Source organism: Saccopteryx leptura, chromosome 2 (assembly GCF_036850995.1).
Source record: "Saccopteryx leptura isolate mSacLep1 chromosome 2, mSacLep1_pri_phased_curated, whole genome shotgun sequence".
Lineage (NCBI taxonomy): Eukaryota > Metazoa > Chordata > Mammalia > Chiroptera > Emballonuridae > Saccopteryx > Saccopteryx leptura.
This window is the reverse complement of record NC_089504.1, coordinates 345,295,736-345,320,966: the sequence shown is the minus strand read 5'-3', so window position 1 is coordinate 345,320,966 and position 25,231 is coordinate 345,295,736. Positions and strand designations below refer to the sequence as shown.

The following is a 25,231-nucleotide window of genomic DNA, read 5'->3' as shown; positions in this document are numbered from 1 at the left end:
AGGAAAGGCATGGACTTTGTAGCCAGCCAGCCGTGGGAGTGAACCGCAATCAAACCACTTATTATCTGTGTGACCTCATGCAAGTTACTTAACCTCTCTGAACCCACTGTTGTCTCCATTCCAAAATGGGCCTGACCACACCCAGTTGACAGAGTTGTTAGAAGGGTCTAAGGGAAGAACCTCTGTAAAATGCCTCACATGGTACCTGTCAACATGTGTGAGCTCCCTCCCCCCCTGTCTCACCTCCCACCCCCACAATGGCAGGGAGAGACCTCCAGGAAGACCCTAACAAACTCTTCTGAGCTTTGCTCTTTCCAGCATCCCTTGGGCTGTGAGGTCCCAGAAGGTTCTTGGGAGGCCCTTCAACTCCCCTCTCATCTGTTCACGAACAGAGACCACACAGGTTTGCATCAGCCAGAAAGTCAGCTTTATTAGCCCACCACCAGCGGAGAGGGAGGGGAGACAGCGGGGACCTGCGCTGGGAGAACAGAGGCCTGACCCAGGCCCTCGGGAGGCGAGGCCGGCCGGTGGCAGCAAGCTCCGGGGGAGACAGCTCACGGCCTGGAGCTCTGGCCCTGCTCCTTGAGGATGGGCCGAGTCTGGCGGCTGGGGGAGGAGACTGTGGGAGAGAAGAGAGTCCGTGAGAAGGGCTCTGGGAGCTCAGCGGGCCCCACCCAGGGTGAAGGGAGGGCAGGAGTGCCCGGGACCCTCAGGAGCCTTACCATCTCGGGAAGAATAGGATTGGCTGGACGTGAGCTGAGCCGAGGACAGACTGGGGAGAAAAGGCAGAGCGGTTAGAGGTGCTGGGAGCAGCAGGGAGCCAAAGGGTCTGTGGGGCAGGACTGGGTGGGGGTGTGCTCACTGGGCATCCTCGCCCTCCAGCAGGCGGCGGTAGGTGGCGATCTCCTGCTCCAGCCGCGTCTTCACGTCCAGCAGGATCTGGTACTCTTGGCTCTGCTGCTCCATCTCACACCGCAGCTGCGCCAGCTGCTCCTCCACGCTGCCAATCAGGCCCTGGATCTGGGACAGCTGCATGCAGTAGCGGCCTTTGGTCTCCTCCAGGCTGCTCTCCAGGGAGGCTTTCTGTTAGTGGGAGAGAGAGAGAGAGAAAGAGAGCCATCAAAGGCGGTCACTGCTGTCCCTCCAGGTCTCTGGGCATGTTTTCTGTGAGGTGCTTGGTTTTGACCCCAGCTGGGCTACTGATGGGCCAGACAAAATAGAGAAAAACTATTCCACCATTCTGGCCCTTCATTTCTCCATCTATGTGATGGGTACAATGATCCCTCCAGTCCCATTCTTGGGGAAAGAGAGGTGGAACTGTATTGTGACCATGTAGAGGGGTTGGTGGACATCACTGGAGGTTTGGGGCCAGGTTTTCATACCATGCTGAGCTGGGACTGCAGCTCGATCTCCAGGCCCTGGAGCACCCGCCGGAGCTCCGTCACCTCACTGCGGTTGCTCTGCACCAGTTCACTGTTAGAGGCCACTTCTCTGTTCAGCTCCTCGGTCTGAGTTCGGAAAAAAGAGCAGAAGGCGTGAGGCGCTGCAGAGGCTCCCCTGGCTGGGAAGGGCTGCAGGAGGGCTGAGGAGCCCAGCCCCACCTTGCTCAGGAACCAGGCCTCGGCGTCTCTGCGGTTCTTCTCGGCTATCTGCTCATACTGGTCTCGCATCTCGTTCAGGATGCGGCTCAGGTCCACGCCGGGGGCGGCGTCCATCTCCACATTGACGTCCCCGCCAGTCTGACCCCGCAGGGCAAGCATCTCCTAGGAAGGGATGGCGAAAGGGGGTCAGTTCAGCTGACCCCTTTCTTCACTCCAGGTGCATCTGCAGCCCCAGTGAACCAGCCCCCTACTGACAACGCCAACAGCAACCTCACCTCCTCGTGGTTCTTCCTCAGGTAGGCCAGCTCCTCCTTCAGGCTCTCGATCTGCATCTCCAGGTCGGCTCTGGCCAGGGTCAGCTCGTCCAGCACCCGGCGCAGGCCGTTGATGTCGGCCTCCACGCTCTGGCGCAGGGCCAGCTCATGTTCATACCTGGCAGACAGAGGTCAGGGCATCAGGTTGCATCCATGAGGCTTCTGGGGCTCAAGACCTGCTGGTCCTCCCGGATAGACAGCCCCACGGCTCGCCCCCACCCTCTGCTCTCTGCCTCCAGCCCGGCCACAGGGACGCTCACTTGGTCCTGAAGTCATCAGCTGCCAGCCTGGCATTGTCGATCTGCAGAATGGGCTGAGCGTTCTCAATGGTAGCTGCAATGATCTGCAGAGAGGGGAGGGGCAAGATTAGCCAAGGGCAGGGTTAGTCAGGGTCCTGCTGCTCAGGGGTGAAGAGTGCCGGGGGGAGAAAGGAGCCTCCCCAAGTTTAAGGGTTGCCTGGGTGACAGGTCAGGCGCTGTGCTCCCCCAGCCAGCCAGGGATGCCTTCTCCACTCAGCTCAGGGTGGGTAGGAGATGCACCCGACCTCCCCCGCCAACTGAGGGTGCAGTGCAAAGAAGGCATGCAAGGAATAAAAAGTCAGGGTTCTAGGTCCAGTCAGACACCTTGATGCTAGAAAAAGACCTTCTGCCACCAACTCCCTGAACGGCCCTTGGCCATGCATGGCTGGCCTCAGTCTTCCTGTTTGTAAAATGGAGATGCCACCAAGTGGTTTCCCTAAGAGCTACTGCCTCCAAGACCTCTCTCAATGCTCCGCCCACCAGAGCCGCCCACCTGGCCCACCCACCTTGTTCCTCAGGTCCTCGATGGTCTTGAAGTAAGGGCTGTAGTCCTTGGTCTCAGCGGGCCGCTGCTTCTGGTACCAGTCCCGGATCTTCACCTCCAGGTCGGCGTTGGCCTCCTCCAGGGCGCGCACCTTGTCCAGGTAGGAGGCCAGGCGGTCGTTGAGGTTCTGCATGGTCATCTTCTCATTGCCAGTGAGGAGTCCGCCATCGCCACCACCAAAGCCAGCACCGAAGGCGCCACCAAAGCCGGCACCGCCAAAGCCAGCACCACATCCTCCACCGAAACCGCTTCCCAGGGCCCCACCAAAGCTGCTGCTGCTGCTGCTGAAGCCACCACCATAGCCGCCCCCCAGCCCGCAGGCCCCCCCGGAGGAGTAGCGAGAGAATGACATGCCCCCGAAAGCACTGGGGGCCAGGCAGGACCCTCCGCCCAGGACGGAGGACATGCGGCTAGAGCCACCCCCGAAGCCACAGGAGCCCTTCATGGAGCTGGAGGTGAACTGGCGGCTGCAGGTGGTCATGGTGTCGAGGAGGGAGGTGAGTGAGTGAGCGAGCTAGTCGGCAGAGAGAAGAGGTGCTCAGAGAGGATGCTGCGGCTGTCTCAACCTCAGGCACCTTTATATGCCCCGGGAAGGCGGGGCCCTCCCAACTGCTGACTCCGGGTTCCCCTCCAGGTTTCATCACTCAGGTCCCGGCCAACTCCCCACTCCAGATTACTCCGCCGGGGTCGACTCACTTCTCTGCCCTGCTCGGAGTTCCCACCCAGCTTTGGGGGGTGTGGGGCCAAGAGAAGACACACAAAAGCGAGTCGGTCGTGACTCAGGCTGGGCGGCAGGAATCGGCTCCGGTTCCTGGAGCCCGAGGGGACAGCAGGGCCTTGGCACAGGAGGCTTTGTAGAGGCTGCGTCCCCAGGCAGTGAGTCAGCCCAGAGAAGGACTCCCTGCCCCACGGTGACAACCTCAGTGATGCCATCCCAGGGTTGTCTCAGGATGCAGCCATCGGGATCCTACGTACCTGGTTTTTGGGTTCTGATGGGAGAGCTGGGTTCACGGCTCAGCTCCGCTTTGTTCACTGTGTGACCTGAGGCCCCTCACCTACCCTCTCTGGGCCTGTTTCCCTTCAGCAAAATGACAAGGCTGGACTGAGAGATCTTGAAATCCTTTCTAGTTCTAAAAATTCTATGACTTGCTTTCCCTGACTGGATCCAATTCATTTTGGAGGCTGCCGCTGAGTCCGCAGGACCTCAGAAGTGTATGTACCACGGAACCAGCATGCACTGGGAATCTGGACAGGTGCCGGTTGGATCCTGGCTCTGCCCCTTACAACGGCATAGGCTGTGCTTTAGCCCCTCTGGGCCTCGGGGTTTTTGTCTGTAAAAGGGGAGGACACAGCACCCCCCCCAGAGGACCATATATGGACTTCGCTGGCCCTTCCCCGATGGCCAGCTCTGACTCTCACCCATGCTTTCAGCTCCCCATCCTTTCTTTCAGCACAGCTGCCCGTCACCTTCCTGCTCGCACCCACCTCTGAGCTCTGGCAACGCCCTCCTGCACCCCGGCCCTTCCCTCTGCACCCCCTTCTCCCACCCTTTGGCCAGCCCACCCCCAATGCATTGCTCCTCCTCACCACTGGCACCCACTGAAAACTGAGATGGGAAGGAGTCCCTGTCATGCCACTGGTGCCACGAGTGACCACTGACCCCACAATGGGCTTTCAAGTCCCCCACACATTGTAACCGAGGCTCAGTTCCTGACGATCTTCTCTCGGGTGACCACAGAGTCCTAGCTGAGCTTGGCAGCTTCACTCATTCAGTTGAGAAAGGAGACAAGATGTTTCTCTGGTCACCTGCCGTGCTCAAGCATTGCACAGAGGGCCCTACATGTGCCGCATGGAGCTATGAGGCGCCTGTGCCTGCCGCCAGTTCACAGGCAGGGAGCTGAAGGGTAAGTGGACTTCCCAAGACCCCAGTCGATGGGGAGCGGAGGTCTGAACCCCTGTCTGTCTATTTATCCAGCTCAAACCCTCCCCACCATCCTGAACCGCTCTCTCAGTGCATCCTCAACAGACATCATCGTCTTGAATTAATCCTGCGAAGGAGAAGGAAAACCAGAGAGAAGGGTGATTCTCCTAAAGTCACTAGTCCGGGACTGGAACCCGGAGCTCGGGCCATCTCCACTTTCCCACGGGGGCCTTGCAGGCAGGCACCAGGGGTGTCCATTCTCATCTACCTTCCCACAGTGCAGGGAGGAAGCTCCGCCCACAATGTGCATGACCCTGGCCCAAGGGCCAGAGGCAGGATTGGGGGGGTCTGGACCCAAAATCAGAGGCCTCCTCAGGGTAGTCTGAGGGGTGACCCACAGAGCTGGCTGCTGTCCTTGCGCTGAAGCGCCTCTGTCAAAGTGAGGGGGGCAGAGAGGGCTTGCCTCAACCTGAGCTCTGCTGGGCGATACCACCTCGAAATTCTCTGCCTCAGCACAGCCAGGCTTTGTTACTGCCACATTGCGTTCCGTCAGTCATTGGGCTTGTGGGCACAGGGCCCAGGGGTATTAGCAGAGTTGGTGCCCAGCATACGCCTTTAGGATAAGGCCTGGGAGATGCTCCCCTCCCCACAACCCCTAAATGTGCCAAGGGGCCCCGGGAGTTTGGACAGAAATCCTACTATTCCAAGTGTCAGCATGAGCTCGGAGCTCAGCTCCAGTTACAGGCTTATCACTCTCAGAACTGGAAATGACCTCTGAGGTCACCAAAAGTCACCAAGCTCCAACCAAAGAGAGTGAAAGACTTGTCCCAGTTTGCAGAGCACGGAGGCAGAGACGCAGAGACTCAGATCTGGCCTCTGGGAGCTTTCCTTCTCTGTCCCAAGCACCCCTTCCTCCTCCTGTCTAATTGGACCCCTCCCACTTAAGTGGGGGTTAAGTGGTTGCACCCAGGCTCAGCCCTGAAGATCCAGGGAGCTGCCTGGGCTGAAAAGCTTTGAGAAAGAAGTTGCTGACCAACCCCTCAAACTATTCAGTCCACACCACAGACCAGGCACCTATCCCGTGTCCAGCATTGGGGACAGACGGGGTGGGGGAAATGTGACATGATCTCTGACTTTGGAACTTATCATCTGACCAGGAGAGAAGACTAAGGTGGGAATAGAGCACCATGTGCAGAAAACCCTGCGATGCTCTGCCCTCAGGATGCAGCTGGGTGAGTGTCACCAACTCTGAGCCCCAGCAGTAAGGGAGTGGGCCGCCTGGAGATCCTCTTCAGAAGGTGGCCGAGCCAGGGGCAGCCTCAGCTGGGCCCCAGAAGACCTGAGCTGGCAGAGGAGTGGGAGCATTTCCTCCATTACACCTGCCCCAAGGTTGCCAAGTGCCCGAATCACCAGGCTGGCACTCCTCCAGGCCATGGGTTCGCCTCCTTCCTCTCTCCTTGGGCCGTCCCATCTCGGGTGTGAGGTCATCTCTTCCAGACTTGGCTGGGAAATATTATTGGCCAATCGCACAGCTCACTTGCCGTGATTCCCAAGCCTGACTGATCAGCGGCACCCCATCCAGACGCCCGGGCCCTGCTCCGGCCCGTTGCATCAGCACCACCCTGGGAATGGGGTTCTTCCCGGAAACCAGTCAGGCCTGGGGGATGGGGTCAGGAGAAGGGGGACCCTGGCGGGGACTGGGGGGAAAAGGAGGTGACTGCAGGGTCTTCAGCCCCTGGTGGCAGCCAGAACCACCGGCTCCAGGGGAGGATGAAGAGAGAAGAGGCTGGACAAGCCCAGACAGAGCAACCTGGAGTCTGGCGAGAAGGGATCAGATACTGGATAATTTGTTCTGCCTCGCTGAGCTTCAGTTTCCTTCTCTGGGAAACAGGAAGATCAGCACTACTTCATAGGCATGTTACAGGCAAAATAAATAAAGCACCTGGCACAGACCGGTGGCCATACTGCATTTATTCACAAATATTTATAAAGCACCTACTGTGTGCACTCAGATGCACAAAAACAACAAGAAGAGACGCCCTGGGGGCATCCTGCCTGGTAGGGAGAGGGGCAGAGACCACCCTGGTACAGTGTCCTCAAGCTACACTGGGGGAGGCATCCACAGGGGGTGGGGGGAGGCTCTCTGGGAGTGAACAAATGTCCCTGACCCAGGCTCTGGCCCATGACTAGTCCCAGGATCTGCATGAATCTGAATTGCCAGGCCCTTGCTATGTTTGATGCCCCTCTTCTGAGGGTGGAGGTTGTCACAGCCCCTCACAATGGTCTGCACAACCAAGAAGCCTTCAGGGAAGCTCATTGCTGAGTCAGGTTCAGTTACAGCCTCAGCTCTGTGCCTGGTGGCAGAACTGTCCTGGCTGTGGTCCCTCTGCCTCAGCCACCCACAGCATGGGGTGGCCAAGAGGCCCACAGGGTATAAGTGCTGAGGGGGTATTGTCAGCTTGCCACTGTGCCGTGCTCACCACTCCTCAGCTAGGACCCTCGGGACCCCTGCAGGCCAGAGCCTGTGTCCCTTGTTTTCCCCCGGCCCCTGCAGACCCAGGCACAGAGCGATGCAGCATCATGTGTGACATGGCCAGTGACTGCCATGTCATCTCCCTGCAGGAACACCGCCAGGTCACCCTTCCAGAATGTGGGAGTGGTGGAGGGAGTCACAGGGGCTGGCTACCACTGGCCCGGGCATGAGACTGAGAAGCAAGTGCGGGTGGGTCCATCCTACGAGAGTGGGTGAGGCTTCGCCAAGGGCACTGATCAACCAATTCACTGAATAGCGGGCACAATATTTTGTGCAGTGGGTGAGTGGCTGTAGATGAACCATGAGACCTTCTGCAGAGTCCCACACTGGGTCTCCCGGTCCAGCCCCAGGCAATGTCCCCAGCAACCTGGGTCAGCGTGGGGACAAAACCATCGAAGTTCTCCACACCATTCCCAAGGGGCCATAGGCCCCTGAACCTAGTCACTCTGCCCCGTACCCCCACCTGCCCAGGCCTGGGTTGAGCACTTCTGGAAAGGGCGGGTCCTCTTTTTCTCTCTGGGCCCAGGACGACTTCCTGCAGACCCTCAGCCCCAGCGCGGCAGCCACTGCCTCTCTAGCCAGCTCTCAGCACCCCTGGGGCTCCTCGGTCCTGACCCCCCCCCCACTCACTTTGTGGGCAGGGATTCTTCCCCAGCCGAGGGACAAGGTTGTCCAGGCTGTCTCTGGTCAGCCCCACGCTCTGGCCTGCCCTCAGCCACTGCATCAGTAGGCGAGGACCCCTGGAGTCTGCGGAGAGAGAACCGCTGCCTAAGAGCCCGAGATCAGGCAGGGGGTGGGGCTCTTGGTTCCTCTTCCCAGCAAAGCTGTCTCCATCCAGCACCTTGCTCCACCCCTGACATGCCAGGCTCCAGACAAGGGCTGAGTCACGGTTTCTCCGAACCTCAGTGTCCCTGTTCACACAATGGGGCGCCTCTTCCCAGAGCCTTCCCGCTTCCTGGGACGGTTGTTCAAATAAATGAGATCACCCTCCGGATAAGCCTTCCTCAGCCCAAGACTGGTTCTGCTGGTTGTGGGTTGATGCGCAGCGGGGGTCTGGGGGTACAGTGCCACCTGCCTGTTCTCCATTTTTGCCCTGACTATTGCTCAGGCAGCTGAGAGGCACCAGCCTCTGATGGAACGGAGCCCGCACACCCAGCTCGCTTGGAGTGCTGCAGTTGCCTCTGTGGACACAGGTTTTCTCCAGGTGCCAGCCAGCGGTCCCCGCCATAGCAAGAAGCTCACTGTCCTTATTGTCCCCAGTATCGGGGCCAGAAGGGCTATTAGCTGGACTTCATCTCATCCTCATCCCTTGCTTCTGTGGCTTCTGAGGTCCAGAGAGGGCCTGGGACCTGTCCAGAGCCTCACACCCAGCTGCCCACTTCCTAGACAGCACTAGTGCCACTGCTGCCCCTGCGCCTACCCCCGCCCCGCCCAAGCCCCACCCTCAGTCTCCAGGCACCGAGATGGAGCAGGTGTTTGGACAACCTGGTCTGACTGTGCAGCGGTGGACAGCTCCAGGCCTGTCAGTGAACTGGGGGCACCCCTCCTCTCATTAGCCCCTTCCACCCACTCCCACTTCTCAGAGAAAAGCAGGAACGCAGACTCGCCCCACCCCGTGATTTCCGGATTTACTCAAAGGCAGACAGACTTTCAGGTGTCAGGCTCCTCCCTAACTACTCATCACCTTCCACTAGAGAGGAAGGGGCTGGGGCCCAGAGAGTCCTGTGTCCTCTCCCCAGGATGTATTTCCCACCCACCCCCACCTCCAGCTGCTGGAGCTGAGGGGACACACCCTGCCCCCCAGCACCCCATCCTGAGAAGCGGCTGACCGTTGGAGGCGACCTCCCTGAGAGAAGCCCCGCCTTTCTCCTGCGGCTGCCTGGGGTCCGCAGCCTTCTCCAGAAGCACAGGTCTCTGGCTCACATTCCCAGGGTGAGGCGATGGCGTCCTGACCATCCAAGCTGCCTCCCCCGCCTTCCCGCCCTCTGTGCCTCTCCCGAGAGGATCCAGACTTCCGTCTTTGCCCACTCCCTGCCCCCTCTCGGAGGAGGGACCTTGAGGAGCAATTGACTGGGTGCATCATCTCTCACAACTCTGGCTTCTTCCTGTCCACATCTGAGTTCTTCCTTCCATGTATGGATGGGAAAATGAGGCTCAGCAAGAGGAAGCCACTGCCAATGGTCACAGACTTACTTATAGGCCAAGAAGAGGCCACCTAAGACCCCCGTACACTGACCCCCACCCTGGGTCTGGCGGTGCCTGGACCACCTTCCCTCAGATCGCTGGCTCTGGGAAAATGCAAAGCCCCCCCACCCTACATACACACACAAGCTCTGCCCAGACCTACTCTTTACCCTGGTCTGAGGCTCTATCAGGGGTCCCCGAACTTTTTACACAGGGGGCCAGTTCACTGTCCTTCAGACCGTTAGAGGGCCACCACATACAGTGCTCTTCTCACTGACCACCAATGAAAGAGGTGCCCCTTCTGGAAGTGCAGCGGGGACTGGATAAATGGCCTCAGGGGGCTGCATGCGGCCTGTGGGCCGTAGTTTGGGGACGCCTGCCTAAGTTAACAACAGTGGGTGTCCATGAACTCCTCCCCTACCCCGTCCCACGCTCCCGCTTCCATTCAGCCGGTCCTCCCTGGGGCCCACCTCAATGGCCACAACCAGGATGCATTCCATGTTTGAGTCAACAAGCTTTATTGGTCAGGCAGGGGGGATGGGAAAGAGACTAGACGCCATGGGACCAGGGCTGGGAGGTCACAGGCCGCAGGGCCGATGAGGGGCCCCCGGGGGCCGGGCCAGGGAAGCGGTCCTTAGCGGGTGGTCTGGTGGACCTGCTCGCGGGAGGAAATCACCTTGCCGTCCTGGACCTCCTCCACAATGGTGCGCACCTGCCGGGTGGTCACGGCTGCGGGACAGACACGCAGAGGTTGGCAGGGCTGAGAGACCTTGGCTCAGCGCCCGCCCCCGAGAGGAGCCGCTCTCTCCCCCTGGCCACTTGGTGTCCACACCTCTGCTGGCTCAAGATCACACCCACATGCGTGTCCCCCTGTCCTCCCTCCTCCCTCCCTTTCACCTTGTCCCTCTGCTGGTGCCCCTGCGTGAGCCCTGACCCCAGATGGGTGGTGGGATTCTGACCCACGTGTCCTTCTGCATGAGAGGCACCTCGCTGAGCAGGCGCTCCACAATATAAGGTCTAGCTCCCCCTTTCTCCGCCGTCTCCAGGACGTGGGCTACGCTCCGCCACCCCCCACTCCCCCAAGACTGGGCACTCCGTGGCAAGAACCTGGTCTCCATCACCTCCACCAGACTGCAGACCCCAGGGCTAGGATTTCATATTCTCCATCAGCCAGGAGTACAAGGGCCAAGTTTCTCTCCCTCGTCAGACTAGAGCCCAGTTGGGACTGCTGCTGCCCATCTGCACCATCTCAGAGCCAAGATCATGAAACCATGTCCCTGTCTCCCCATCAGATGAGAATCCCCGGAGCTAGGACCATGCTTCCTCCTTAGACTAGGAGCTCCAGGATAAGGACCATCTCCCTGCCCCTCCCCGATCAGACCAGACAGGGACTCCTGCATCTGACTCCCCTGAGCATCAGTCCTGAGCTCTAATGGGTCTCTCCCGACCTCTGCTAAGGATCATTTCCCGGGGGCTCCTGGGGACCCTCCCTCAGCAAGGTGCAAATGGGTGCCTGCCCCATGCTGCCCTGCCTTCAGCTACCGAGATCCTTACGTTCTCTGGGCTTGTACTGAGTCAGGCTGCAAAGAAAACAAAGAGAGGAGATTAGATGTGGGTCTGAGAGCTCCACCCCATCCCCGGCCCACAGCCCTGGCCCCGGGCCCCACTCACTGGGCATCCTCGCCCTCCAGCAGGCGGCGGTAGGTGGTGATCTCCTGCTCCAGCCGGGTCTTCACGTCCAGCAGGATCTTGTACTCCTGGTTCTGTTGCTCCATATCACAGCGCAGCTGGGCCAGCTGCTCCTCCACGCTGCCGATCAGCCCCTGGATCTGGGACAGCTGCACGCAGTAACGGCTCTCTGTCTCCGCCAGGCTGCCCTCCAGGGATGCTTTCTGTAAGAGGGCAGGAGAAGCAGGGTCAGAGAGGGTGGCCAATGCTCCCTCTAGGGTCCAGGGCCCACCCAGGCCTGGCAGCGCCCCTACCATGCTGAGCTGGGACTGCAGCTCGATCTCCAAGGCCTGCATGGTGCGCCGGAGCTCGGAGATCTCGCTCTTGCCGCTCTGCACCAGCTCGCTGTTGGTGGCCACCTCGCGGTTCAGCTCCTCTGTCTGCAGAAAAGAAAACACCATTCATCCTGGAAGTTCCTGGGAGGCAGGTCTCCCGGGTGCCTTCCACCCCGGAGGACACCCACCTTGCTGAAGAACCAGTCCTCGGCGTCCTTGCGGTTCTTCTCCGCTATCTTCTCGTACTGGTCGCGCATCTCGTTCAGGATGCGGCTCAGGTCCACGCCGGGGGCAGCGTCCATCTCCACGTTGATCTCGCCGCCCACCTGGCCTCGCAGGCTGTTCATCTCCTACGGGGGACAGGGATTGCGGTCTTGGCATCCGGGCCTGTCCTGACCTCTCACTCCCAACCCTTCCCACACAAGCTCTCCAGACCCCTCCCAAGGAACCCTCCCGCCATCTGCCTGTCTTCTACCCTCAGGCCCTCCTAGTGACTTCTGTTCACCGCTCTTTAGGGCCTTGGCCTCCTCCATCAGTCTGGGGACACCCTGAGAATAGATTCTCTGTCTCCCCCGTTAGACTGAGGGCTTTCCAAATATAATATCTCATTCTTAGGCCTGTGCCCCCAGAATATCTCCTCTAATTTCCAAACTTCTTCACAGGGCCCAGAGTCAAAGGTCTGAGCGAGGACTAGGAGGAGAGCTCTTCACCTATCCCCTGTCCTTGTGAGGGAGGCCGGCGCATGGGCAGAAGCGGCCTCTGTGGGCCCCTGGGAGGCTCCTCAGAGGCAGGAAAGCAGGAAGGAGGCTGGACCGCACACTGGCTCTGGAGCCGGGGAATCAGGGCTCCACAGACTGGGCAGCCCTGTAAGGTGACCAGCCCCGGGGCACCTGCCTGTCCCCTGCCCTCGGTCTCAGCCTCGGCACAGCCTCAGCGCCCTGCCACCCCTTCCACCTCACCTCCTCGTGGTTCTTCCTCAGGTAGGCCAGCTCCTCCTTCAGGTTCTCGATCTGCATCTCCAGGTCGGCTCTGGCCAGGGTCAGCTCGTCCAGCACCCGGCGCAGGCCGTTGATGTCGGCCTCCACGCTCACGCGCAGGGCCTGCTCTGTCTCGAACCTGCCAAGGGAACCAGAGGCTTCAGGCTACACACTTGGGCTGGCAGGGCCAGGGCGTGGCCAACATCCCGCTCTGGCCAGGGCTCGAAGGGCTCAGAGGAATGATGATGGGGAGGAGAGGAAGCAATTTCCAGCCCTGGGGCCCTGGGAACAGGTAGGGTAAGGCCCTACCCTCACCTGGCTGACTACTTTTCTCCTCTCTGCCTCCTGCCTCCTCTTGCTCTCTTCCATTATCTGCCTAAGCCCATCAACCTTCAGAATTTGCAGCCTCCTGGACCAAGAGGTGGGCTCCCCCACCCTCAGACTCCCCCACCCTGGCCTGTTCCACAAGCGACCGAGGGTCCGAGGGTGTGGAGGGGCGGCCCCAGCCGCTGCCCAGCTCAGTGGCGAAGGCTCACTTGGTGCGGAAGTCGTCAGCAGCCAGGCGCGCATTGTCAATCTGCAGCAGGATGCTGGCATTGTCCACGGTGGCCGTGAGGATCTGGGGAGATGGGAGAATGGTCAGATCACTGGGTGGGGGTGACTCCACCCAGACCAGAGTCCTGAAATGGGTCTTCCTGCCTGGAGGCCAGGATGTAGCTACCTTCTCCAGGAAGGCTCCCTTCCCGCCTAGCCTCTCCCCCTTCCCTGTGCTGTAATTGTTGACAAAGGTTGGGCCAGCAAGAGTCTGATGTGCTGAAACTTGCCTCCTGTTCCCCCAGGACCTGCCTTCCCCACCACAGACCCCCACGGCCAGGCTCTGCCCTAAACCAGAGCAGGCAGCACAGGGAGTTCTCAGGCTGGGAATGTGGGGAGGCCAGAGAATGGGGGGACGCCTCAGGGCAGAAGCTGTCCCAGGACACAGAGGGGATATGGACAACCCCCACATTTTATAGTTAGGGAGAGGGTGCCCTGAGAGGCACCCCCGAAAGGGAAGCTAAAGAAATCCTCGCTAAAGAGTATTTTCAAATCAGAAATCACAGCCCTGGCTAAGCCTTGACCTGGGGCTCCAGCAGGTAGCCCTGCCCCCCCCCCCAGGTTTGCTCAGCTCAGTTCTTAAGAGGGCAGCAAAAAGGATGGCAGAAAAATCTCTAAATAAGGCTCATGAGAGGCCTCTGAGGCTCCACCCCTTGGTCCTGTCTCCACCTCCCAGCAGGTGCCGTCAGGCGCTCGCTCAGACTCCTCACATCATCGTCACCCCAGATCCCCCTCTTGCTCCAAGGCAAGAACCGTCCACATATCTAGCAGCCTCGTGAGCCCAGCCCTCTGCATGTGTCCACTCGCCTCATCCTATCACTGCACAAGGCGGCAAGGAGCTCTGTGATGAGGAAACTGAGGCTCAGAGGGGCTCCATGAGTCCTGCTTGTCCCCAGCCCAGCCTGCTGACCCCGAATAAGAATAACACGAGCCACAGAGCAGCCAGGACATGGGTGCCCAGAGGCTAAGCTGGAGCCAAGCTGCCCGTCCCCTGAGGCCTGTGACAGCCCCGGCTGGACTCCAGCTTTGGGCAGGAGGTGCAGGAGAAAGAAGTCATAACTCCTGCGGGCCCTCCGTCCCCAGCCGGCCCTACCTTGTTCTTCAGGTCCTCGATGGCCTGGTAGTAGTGGCTGTAGTCACGGGCGGGCCCTGGGGCCTGCTTCTGGTACCAGTCCCGGATCTTCACCTCCAGCTCCGCGTTGGCCTCCTCCAGGGCGCGCACCTTGTCCAGGTAGGAGGCCAGGCGGTCGTTGAGGTTCTGCATGGTGGCCTTCTCCCCTCCCGCCAGCAGCCCGTCCACACTGCTAAAGCTGCCGCCATAGCCGCTGCCTGAGCCGAAGCTGTAACAGCTGGAGTAGCTGCTGCCCCCGAGGGCACTGCCCAGGCCGCCGGCCGACCCCAGCCTGCAGGAACCCCCCAGGCTACTAGACAGCCGGCAGGAGGAGCGGGACGCGCCCCCCAGGCCGGAGGAGCCCTTGATGGAGCTGGAAGAGGTGAACTGGCGGATGGTGGTGGTCATGGCGACAGCCACGGGCGGCGAGCAGGCACAGGGCGAGTGGGCTAGAGAGGAGGGAAGCCTACGGTGCGAGCGTGTTGCTGGTGTTGCTGCCGGGGCTCGCCTGGCTGCTTTATAGGACGCCACGTGGGCGGGCGTGGCGATTACAACAGGCTTGCTCCTCTGTTTCCATTCCCCTGGGCTTTCATCACCCCTGGCGCTCTGCCAGCTCCCAAGTGGCTGTGGGCCCCCTCCCCTCCCACCAGCGGGGGGTTCTCTGAACCCCCGTGCTGGGCGTCAGCATGCGTGTGTGCATGTCTCTGGTCGTAAGCCCGGCACCTGTGATTCAGGCAGGCCCTCCAGCGACGCTTTCCCATGACCTAATATGGAGAAGAGGAGAGGCAGGATGTCGCCGTCCTCACCACCGAGCCCTCCCAGGCAGCTGCCACCCCGGCCGGCCCGCCTTGCCCCTGTGTCTGGTTGGTAACGGCTGGGGAACCCAGCAGCCCCTAGCCTAAGGTGACCGTCCTTCAGTGCACACCACGCCATCCACAGTTCTGGCCCCGGGCTTGGCGCTGGGGAGATAGCGAAGACGGAGCCGCCTTCCCGCCTTGGGAACTGGACCTAAACCACCAAGCTCACCACAGCGTTGTCGGGTCTCAGGTGACCACCTCATTTCATAGAGAAGGAAACCGGGGCTTGAGAGGGATGGAGTCCCACTGCCCCCACACACCCGTGGGACCGGGCTGGCAGGGCTTCCTCCCTCACCCCACAGCACCAGCTCCCCCCACCCCAGGACCCTGGGCACACTGGCCCCCTCTACACAGCCCTGACCCCACAGGAGTGCTCCACAGGCTACAATTCCACAGGGCCAGTTTTCTGACCTGCTCCCTCCCTGGGACTCCTGGTGACCCAGACGAACCTTTCCTCACCTCCCTCTAACAGGTGGGGAGGTTCTGGGCGTGGGTGGGCAAAGAGGAGTTTAGCTACAGGATGGGGAAATGACAGCTGGGAGGGGAGCGGCGAGGTAAAAGGGAGCTGGGAGAACCGAAGGCCATGCCCCCTCCCACCCTCCTGTACCCCAAGAGACCTCAGAGGAAGGTGAGCGGCATATACCTTAAGACTCAGCCTACGGATACTACCCAAGAAGAGGGTCTTCCTGAGACCCTCCCAGCCAGTCCTCCCCAACGCACAGCCTTCCCCAGAGGCCCCACTCAGTCCCCTGACAAGACCCTCCAGGATGGACCCTGAGACCCCCACCAGCTGCACCCTGCCTTGCCTACCACCCCCGGCCCAGCCTGGGCCCCAGTGTCCCAGCAGGCACGCTGGGCAGAGAGTGGTGTGTCTCAGACTGCCGATGGCTTCCACTTCCCAGACAGGCCCAGACAGCCCCCGCCAGCAGCTGAGAGAAATTCCCTAATAGCCTGGCAGCTGCCAAGCCACCAAAGCAAACAGGACGCCCCCCACGTTCACAGACACACCAGCCACCCCGCCCCACACACACACACACCCCTGAGCTGGGCAGAGCCGGGCTGGCATCCTGGGCTGGCGATGCGGCCACCACCTCCTTTCACCCGTCATTGTCCCGGACCGCTTGTTCAGAAAGCCCCCCACTCAGCCGCTCTGTCCCACGGGGGCGGAGGCGGGAGCTCTCTATAGTAGTCACAGATCCTTGAACCGTCTAAGGGCCCTCCCAGGGACCAGCCATGGGCATTGGGGACTTCCAGGGCTGCTTGTTTGAAACTTTCCCAGCTTGTTGGGCTGTCCCATCCCCCCACCCTCGATCCTCCTGCCTCCTCTCCTCTCACCCTCCCAGAAGCCCCAGGCCTGATTGGGTGGGTAGAACAGGTTGGCAGGTGACAAGCGCCACCCAAATATTCAACACACTATCCTCCTCCTCCAGTCCCTCAGCCTACACTGCCCCAAGCCAATGACCACGCCAGATCACAGGAGGCATTGAACTTGAGGCAAAGCTTTAATAGTGGTCACTGGGGCAAACTCAGGCGGCCCCCTCCGCAAGGGGCTGTGGGAAGCAGATACAGAAAGACAACAGCTCTTGGGCAGTGGGCACTTGGGGCTCAGCAGTAGCGTGCTAGGAGCTGGAGGCGTTGTCTGCCCCACGACCTTCAAGGCCGGGCTGTTGCAAGTGGAAGGGAGCCTCAGTGGGTAGAGCGGTGGACCTGCTCCCGGGAGGAGACCACCTTGCCATCCTGGACTTCCTCCACGATGGTGCGCACCTGGCGGCTGGTGACCGTGGCTGCAGAGGATAGAGGAGGGGAGTGCAGGGACCCTCAGGCCAGAGCCCCGCCCCCAGTCTGCCACACAGTAGGGTCCTCAGACTCTCCCACCCACTCTGGACTTTCCGTTCTTACCATCCCGGGAGGGCTGCGAGGCCAGGGACGAGGAGTACTGGGTGGTCAGGCTACAGGAAAAGAGAGGGGACCTGTCAACCTAGGAGAAGCAGCTGGAGAAGCCCAAGGTGAGGGGAGAGAGGTCCCAGCAAATCGGAGAGAAATCACAGCAGCAAGTGCACAGAAAAGAATGGCAACCGCAAGGGTCAAAGGGCACAGGCCCAGAGGGCCAAAGTAGGAAAGGGGACATCCCAACAGGAGCTAATCAGAATTTACAAGAAGAAGTTAAGCAAGTGGTTTTTCCATATCTCACAGGGCCCAACAAATAGACTCAATTAAAGCTAGAGAGACTGTAGTTAGACTATAGATGGACTTCACCATTTTCAGAAAACAAAAAAGCTGGAATGCATGACTAAGCATGGAGACTCCGGGATATTCTCAGCTCCCTTGCATAGGGCCCCAATCCAACCTCCAACTCCAAACCAGATTGCCACCCTGCTCCTCGTCCCACCCCAAGTAATGGCGTGATCAACCACCAGTCATCAGAACCAGAAACCCAGGGTCAACATTACCCATGCCTTCATGTGCTCACTCAACACTTAGTGAGTCCCGTGCAAGCCATACTCTCCCTGCCTCTGCTCCTGTCTCCTGCCCAGTCCCCCTGACCCACCCTGGCCTTGCTGATGTATTCCTCCCTTTGCAGCCAGCGTGAATGTTCTGGGACATCTTGATCATACCTGTGCTGTTCAAAACCCTTCCATAGCACCTCAACATCTACCAGATAGTCTGGTTTTGTTTTGTTTTGTTTTGTTTTTTTCTGAAGTGAGAAGTAGAGAGGCAGAGAGACAGACTCCTGCATGTCCCCAACTGGGATCCACCCAGCATGCCCACCAGGGGGCAATGCTCTGCCCATCTGGGGCGTTGCTCCATTGCAACCAAAGACATTCTAGCACCTGAGGCAGAGGCCATGGAGCCATCCTCAGCACCCGGGCCAACTTTGCTCCAGGGGAGCTTTGGCTGCAGGAGGGGAAGAGAGAGACAGAGAGGAAGGAGAGGGGGAGGGGTGGAGAAGCAGGTGGGCGCTTCTCCTGTGTGCCCTGGCCGGGAATCGAACCCGGGACTTCCACATGCCGGGCCGATGCTCTACCACTGAGCCAACCGGACAGGGCCCAGATAGTCTATTTTAATGTGGCATCCAGTACCATAGCCAGACCCTAGCCAACGATCTCGGTTTCGCCCCCTGCAAGCCTCCACATCTCCTCCTGGCCTTTGCTGGTGCTGTGCTGCAGCTGAAACGTCCCTCCCCAGTTGAAACGGCCCCAGATCACTTGAGCAGCTGCCTGGGCGCCCCTACTCACTGGGCATCCTCGCCCTCCAGCAGGCGGCGGTAGGTGGCGATCTCCTGCTCTAGCCGGGTCTTCACGTCCAGCAGGATCTGGTACTCGTGGTTCTGGCGCTCCATGTCACAGCGCAGCTCGCTCAGCTGCTGCTCGATGCTGCTGATGAGCCCCTGCAGCTGGGCCAGCTGGGCCCGGTAGCGCGCCTCAGTCTCCGCGAGGCTGCCCTCCAGCGATGCTTTCTGTGGGTCAGGGGATAGGTGGCCGGGTGAGATACAGATGGGACCCTTCCCCACCCAGAGGGGGACCCCACTGTGTAAGGCTATGGGTGCAGCCAGCGTGGTGGGGCGGTGACGAGGCCAGAGAGGGACCCATGTCGTTGTGTGAAGTGACACAGTGAGGGAGTCTCTGGTTCTCTGTGTTGGGGGGTGGGCATCTACGAGGCTGAGCCCACCCTAGGATGACAGGGACAAAGCAGAGAGGGGACGGAAGCCCTACCATGCTGAGCTGGGACTGCAGCTCAATCTCCAGGTTCTGCACGGAGCGGCGCAGCTCGGTGATCTCCGTCCGGCTGCTCTGCAGGGCCTCCGTGTTGGTGGCCACCTCGCGGTTCAGCTCCTCCGTCTAGAAGCAGGGTGGGCCATGGGGCCTTGAGGAGGCTTGTGGCAGTGGAGCAGAGGACAGCGGCCACCCTGAGCCCTGACTTTCTGGGCTTGCCCCCCCAGCACCTCACTGGCCTCGATGGGGCTCCAAGCACACCTGCACACAGACACCCTCTATGCCCACAGGGGAACGAGCTGAATTCACCCTGCTGTGCAGTCGTTTTGCTCAAAGACAGGCCCTGGGGTTGTTCCTTTTGTGCCTGTTACCATCCAGGGGAGCTGTCACGGTTCAGTGTGTGTTTTCTAAGGGAATGCTCTGTATCCAAACACACACACCTATAGAGGCCTGTGCAGGAGAAGCCCTCGTGGGGGGTGAGGAGACCTGGCTCTGTTCCCCCGGCCACAGCAGAGGGGGTGTGAACACGAGACCTCCCTGAGCCTCACAGTCTGCATCTAAACGTGAAGGTGGGTCCAGCCAGTTTCCTAAGGTCCTTCCAGAGGTAACAGTCTGTGGAACTACGCATTCTCCAGCCCATACTCAGCACACAGCACATGCACACACGTGTGTGTGCACACACGCGCGCGCGCGAACACCTGCTCACACACGGCCACCCACCTTGCTGAAGAACCAGTCCTCGGCGTCCTTGCGGTTCTTCTCCGCTATCTTCTCGTACTGGTCGCGCATCTCGTTCAGGATGCGGCTCAGGTCCACGCCGGGGGCGGCGTCCATCTCCACGTTGACATCCCCACCCACCTGGCCTCGCAGGGCGTTCATTTCCTGGGCAGAGGAGAGCAGGAGCTCACCCAGGGCCTTCCCGGGGAGAGACCCTGGGGCCTGCCTTCTCCACCTCGGGGAGACAGGCGCAGATCAGACAGACAGACAGACAGATAGGCAGGCAGGCCAACAGCTCCTCACCCTGAAGGTGGAGGCAGATGTCATGTCTCAAATGTGCAGGGCTGTAGATATCAAACATCCTCCCCAGCACATGCTCGGTGTCCACCCCCAGTGTATGCTGGTGCAGGAGACAGGGCAACTCTCTGTCATGGCAGGAGGGACCCAGGACAACCTCACTCACCACCCTTGTCACCCATGCCGACCACGCAGCACAGAGCGGGGGAAAGTAGCCCCCAGTCCACTGGGAGGACCAGACTTCGTTAGGAAATGCAAGCCCTCTAACCAGCCTGGAAGCCAGTTGGAGACATTCCCTGGCTCCTGCTACTTGAGGATCGGGCTCTCCTAGCTCAGGTCAGTGCAGAGGTCAGCTGAGAAGGAAATCACAGGCTCATTAGTCCTGCAAGGTCTTGGGTTGAATCTTGGGGCCCCTGGGATCCAGAGTTCTCTGAAAAAGGAGCTGAGAGAGGTGGCCGAGTGGTGGAGTTAGACCTGGATGTGGACATGGGTCAGATGGATCAGAGGGATGATGTCTGTGCAGCCTTGGATAAACCCCTTAACCTCTCTGAGCCTCAGTGTCTTCCCTGGTAATGGGCAGAACGAGCACCCTTCTCCCAGCACTGCTGTTCGTATCACAGAAATAATTGCTGTGAATCACTTGTAATGGGCTGGGCAGGTGTTCATTGTTATGACTATCCCATTATAATTAATTGTAACAATTAACATTCTTGTTCCTTGACTGATTTGCTCATTAGATAGTTAACTGCCACCACACAGTGGGCCGTGCTTTAAAGGACATGGAAACGATCTTCGTGGAGGGAGAGTCCTCCAAGCCTTACCCAGGACGCTCTGAGGGTGCCCAGGTCAGGGGCCAGGAACCTACCCTGGCTGGGCAGTCAATGCAGAGCGTAGCCCCGGGCCAGGAAAATTCAGAGGCCCCAGCCTTGCCTGTTTCCAGGCCAGTTTCTCCTGCGTTCATTCCCAAGCTGGCCTCACCTCCTCGTGGTTCTTCCTCATGTAGGCCAGCTCCTCCTTCAGATTCTCGATCTGCATCTCCAGGTCGGCTCTGGCCAGGGTCAGCTCGTCCAGCACCCGGCGCAGGCCGTTGCTGTCGGCCTCCACGCTCATGCGCAGGTTCAGCTCCGTCTCGTACCTGCGAGGGGTGGAGGCGTGAGCCACGGAGGACCACAGCACACCCTCTCGAACACACAGAGGGCTCTGTGACGGGCAGAGCCGGACCCGCCGCCAGCAGCCCCGGAGGCCCGGACTCACTTGGTCCGGAAGTCATCGGCTGCCAGACGGGCGTTGTCGATCTGCAGCACCAGGCTGGCGTTGTCGATGGTGGCCGCCAGGATCTGGGGGAGATGATGGGTTCCATGAACAAGCATCCTCAGCAGCCCCAGGAAGGCCCAGCAACACCCCTCTTGCAGCCAGAATAAAGGAGGTCCTCCTCTGAGGACCCTGCTGGGGGACTCACAGAGTGATGAGGGCACAATGCCCAGGCATAGGTGACCATGATGCCGGAAAACAGACCCATATGTACTCCTCAACAACTGTGGGGTCACTGCCCAAGCCACCTGAACCTCACTCCCTCTTTCCCAACTAACTTTACCTCTAAACTCAGTTGCCATCTCCTCCAGGAAGTCCTCCTCAATTCCCCATCTGGGTCCCTCTTCTGGACATACCTCCTCCCTGCCCATCTCACTTTCACAGCACTTCTTCCAAGCATGATTTTCCCCACAGCATTTTTGGTTATTTCCTCTTCCAATGAACTCTGAGTTCCAGGCGCAAGGCCACGTCTGTCTTGTTCCCTTCAGAATTTCCAGCTCTGGGCACAGTCCCTGGCCCAGAGTCGACCTCCAGGAAACACTAGTTTAATTAAGCGATTAATTAGTTAATTAATGAGGTTACAACTGGCCCCATCTCAAACTTAATGGCAAAGCTTTCTTTCCCTCAGGGTTATCGGGGGGGGGGGGGGGTTAAATGAGAACACGGGAGACTTTGGAAGGAGCAGAACGTTAGTTATTATTACTGCTGTTGTTATTGTCATTGTGACAAACGCCCAAGAGAAGCTCCCATCAAGGGCCGTGGAGCTGGGGGTCGAGGGCGAGTGAGGCCCAGAGGGAGCAGATGAGCCAGGTAGAACTTGGAACTTTTCAAAGCTGAGCGCTGAACTGTGGGAGGTGTAACGGGGAAGCCCCAGCAAGCAAGAGCAGCCTCGGGAGCTCGTCCTGGGTCTGGAAACTGACCTTGTCGCTCACCGGGCCAGTTTGTTACCCACCGCAAACCTCAGTGGGTCCGTCCCACTCACCTCCCTCGGGATGCTGATTGGACCCAGTGAGGGGCGGTTGCAGAAACCCCTGAAGGGTGCAGTGACTCAGAGGCGGAGGCCTGGCGCCAGGTGCACTGGGGGCTGGTGATGAGCAGCTGGCTGAGGAACTGGCTGACCCCGAATGGAATTGGAAGCGCACTGACTCATCAGGGCTCCCCTGTGTTCCCCGCTGCCCGGACCAAGCCCAGCATCCGCTCTGGCACTGACAGAGTAGCTCTGCTTCCAGAGGGCAGTTGCAGCAATTCCTTGTGTGGCAGAGGTCCCAGGAAGGGACAGGCAAAGCCCCTTGAAAAGCAGGAAAATGAACAGGCCTGACCATGGGGGGCCATCGGGCCCCACTCCTGCTTCCCCCAAGCCTGGTTCTCTGCTTCTGTTTGACCTCCCAGCTGCCTCCAGCGCTTGCAACACTCAAGTACCCCCTGGGGGACCCAAGTGCCACATTCACAGAATGCCAAGGCCATGTTCTTAGAAGGCAGGCTTGTGTGAGAGAGAGAGAGAGAGCTGTCTCCTTCCTCAGACTAAGAGAAATTCCTTTCCCTGAGGAGCTTCCGGTCTGTGTAGAAAAACAACGCTGCTTCCTTCAAGGACCCTCCCCCCCCCCGTCTGCCCTCAGGGACCCCCAGAGTGACCATCATGGAGAAAGCACAGAGGACCCACAACGGGAGCAGCCATGAGACATGCCAAACAGTGAAATCAGCACAATGAACAGGGCATAGACAGATCCTCAAAGTGTTGAAGGGACCTCAAGATCTGGGGATTAGAGGCAAGTGCCATTTATCCAGGAGGACTGCCTGGAGGAGGTCAAGCAGGCAGGCAGACCAAGAGGGAATGGAATATAAGAAGGAGATGTCCAGCCTCACCTCCCAGCAGGCTACACCCAACTCTTCCTAACCACTATGCCTTTGCCCGCGTTGTTCTCTCTACCTGGAATGCCATCTGCTGCCTCCAAAATCCTGAAGCCCCCAGTTTACTCCTCCATCACCCACCCCAAATATACTCCGCCAGAAACGGAGAGCTCCAAACAACCTCCCTGCACAGGACGCCCTCCAGGCCTGAGAGGTGAGCTAAGTGCCAGATCGAGTGAGTGACTGAACGATGGAGATCTGAGCTAGAAGAGAATGTCCACAGAGGTCCCAAGTGGGGATGCACTGAGTCAGAAGCAGGTACTAAGGACAAAGGGCAGAGGGCAGGAAGCTGCCCGGTCCACACACCTTGTTCCTCAGGTCCTCGATGGTCTTGAAGTAGGGGCTGTAGTCCCGGCCAGGCTCGGGGCCCTGCTTCTTGTACCAGTCCCGGATCTTCACCTCCAGGTCGGCGTTGGCCTCCTCCAGGGCGCGCACCTTGTCCAGGTAGGAGGCCAGGCGGTCGTTGAGGTTCTGCATGGTCTCCTTCTCGCTGCCCCCCAGCAGGGCTTCTGACACACCGATGCTGGGGCTGAAGCCCCCACCCAGGTTGCAAGAATAGCCCCCACCGTAGCCACCCCCCAGGCCTGAGGTGAAGCGGGATGAAGAGACTGACATATTGCCGCAGCTTCCAGCTCCCAGGAGGCTGGGGACTCGACAGGCGCCCCCCATGTGGACCGTGGACACCCGAGAGAAACCTCCAGTGGGCACACCCAGGCCCAAGCCCTTGACAGAGCCGGAGGTTGAGAACTGGCGGATGCTGGTGGTAGTGGCAGCCATGGTGTCCACGGGTCAGGAACAGTGTCTGGTCTGGACAGAGACCCTGGGCAGCCCTTTATAGCCAGGTTATAAGGGGGCTGGGCCCCTAGCTCTTGAAGTCAAAGCCAAAATCTCAGCCATGTAATTTGCTGTGTATCAACCGCCCAGGGCCTGGAGCTCAGGCTGGACATGCTGAGTGCAGCCCCCAGGACCCCTCCCCTGCCAGAGCCTGGCCTGGGCAGGTGGCCTCTTAGAAGCCCATTGTTCGAAACAAAGGTGGTGTTGGAGCTGCGGCCCCAGGCTAGGGTGATCCTCCATCCTCAGCAGCAATTAGACTTCTGAGCTCATTCTTGGGGGAGTTAGAGAACCCAGCCCTAAGAGCCAGAAAGGGCCTAAAACAAGGCTCCACAAGCCTGAACCCCAGAGGCGGCTCTGGCCCCCAACCCAGCATTCCTGGTCCCCGCGGAGAGGGTGGAGAGGCCTGGGTGACACCCTCGCCCAGGGCCAGTGTGGCCCTGAGGAGCCCCTGGGCTGAGAGGGAGAATCTGCCTCCAGCCTGGGGAGCCCCCCAGATTGTTTGGGCCCCTCCCAAGTCTGTGGCGCTGGCCCGGGGAGCCCCATCTGAGGGGAATAGACACAGGGTTGATTAGGGAGCTTCGGATCCAAGTCTTATAGGAAGTCAATTCATAAGCCTCAGTTTCCTCGTTTGTAAAATGGGACTAATTCCTGCCTCCCACGGTCTCTGAAGGAATCTGAGGAGCCAGTGACATCAATCAGAGACTGAGGGAGAGGAGGAAGCCAGAGGGTTAGGGGCCCTCTCCTGCTCATCCCCCCAGCACCTGGGGAAAGCCATTCCGAGTCCCCCCTCAGAAGGCATGAGGGCAGAGAAGCAGGATCTGCGGGTCAGCGCTGCCAGGAAGCAGCGCGATCCCACATCCCGTCGGCTGGCACCCGCCGCTGCCCGACAAGGAGATTACCAGCCTAATCTCCGTGGCGCTAATCATTTCAGCGCTGCCAGGACGCTGGCGTTGGCACAGGGCCTGTCTGGATGGGGAGCTCCCAGGGGTGGCCAGAGCCCATGGGATGGGCAGGGGAGGGCAAGCCTGTCTCCACGGGGAAGCTTGCGGGTGGCCCGGGCACTCCGCCACACACAGGGACAGGGAAGCAGTCGGGTTTTCCATGCGGCTTAAGATCCTGTGACGAGACTAGACTACTGGAAAGACTTCCCGCGTAGAAAGTGGGTGGCCTCTCATGTAAAAGTGTTTCCTGGCTTGAAGTGTGGGGACAGCCTGAGCTATCTGGAAGAGCAGGGAGAACCCCAGCCTTATCCTGCTCCCACCCTGCCTAAGAAGTCTGGGGGTTCCGAGGGCTGGAGGGTGGAGGGAAGGGGCTCAAAACCAAGCTCAGACCACCAGGGCTGTTTCCTGAGGTTAGGCATCAGGAAGGACTTCCTAGCACTCTAAAACCATCTTGAGGGGAGAGAGGAAATCAATAGAACCTGAAGTCACCTGTGTAGGCCAGAGGCAGGCCTTGCACCAGCTGGTCACCCTCACACAGAATGACATGCAGTGAGGAAAGAGCCCTCCCCACC

At 59.7% G+C, this 25,231-nt stretch overlaps 3 protein-coding genes across 3 annotated transcripts; all 3 read right to left on the bottom strand.

Annotated features, from left to right (window-relative positions):
* Positions 1 to 404: 404 nt before the first annotated feature.
* On the bottom strand, positions 405 to 3,413 carry LOC136392156 (keratin, type I cytoskeletal 16-like). The gene is made up of 8 exons (XM_066364205.1): positions 2,721 to 3,413; positions 2,176 to 2,258; positions 1,877 to 2,033; positions 1,602 to 1,763; positions 1,383 to 1,508; positions 863 to 1,083; positions 723 to 772; positions 405 to 619 (listed from the first exon to the last, which is right to left on the bottom strand). Exons 1-8 carry the CDS (start codon positions 3,237 to 3,239, stop codon positions 555 to 557), a joined length of 1,383 nt encoding a protein of 460 aa, XP_066220302.1. The 5' UTR covers positions 3,240 to 3,413; the 3' UTR covers positions 405 to 554.
* Positions 3,414 to 9,897: 6,484 nt separating this feature from the next.
* LOC136392151 (keratin, type I cytoskeletal 17) lies at positions 9,898 to 14,581 on the bottom strand. The gene is made up of 8 exons (XM_066364199.1): positions 14,064 to 14,581; positions 12,913 to 12,995; positions 12,359 to 12,515; positions 11,588 to 11,749; positions 11,379 to 11,504; positions 11,068 to 11,288; positions 10,951 to 10,976; positions 9,898 to 10,125 (listed from the first exon to the last, which is right to left on the bottom strand). The coding sequence occupies exons 1-8, from the start codon at positions 14,487 to 14,489 to the stop codon at positions 10,031 to 10,033; spliced, it is 1,296 nt and encodes a 431-aa protein (XP_066220296.1). The 5' UTR covers positions 14,490 to 14,581; the 3' UTR covers positions 9,898 to 10,030.
* Positions 14,582 to 16,439: 1,858 nt separating this feature from the next.
* On the bottom strand, positions 16,440 to 23,661 carry LOC136392325 (keratin, type I cytoskeletal 42). Its single transcript, XM_066364413.1, has 8 exons — positions 23,191 to 23,661; positions 20,920 to 21,002; positions 20,644 to 20,800; positions 19,372 to 19,533; positions 18,652 to 18,777; positions 18,175 to 18,395; positions 16,838 to 16,887; positions 16,440 to 16,722 (listed from the first exon to the last, which is right to left on the bottom strand). Exons 1-8 carry the CDS (start codon positions 23,659 to 23,661, stop codon positions 16,625 to 16,627), a joined length of 1,368 nt encoding a protein of 455 aa, XP_066220510.1. The 3' UTR covers positions 16,440 to 16,624.
* Between the last annotated feature and the right edge of the window lie 1,570 nt (positions 23,662 to 25,231).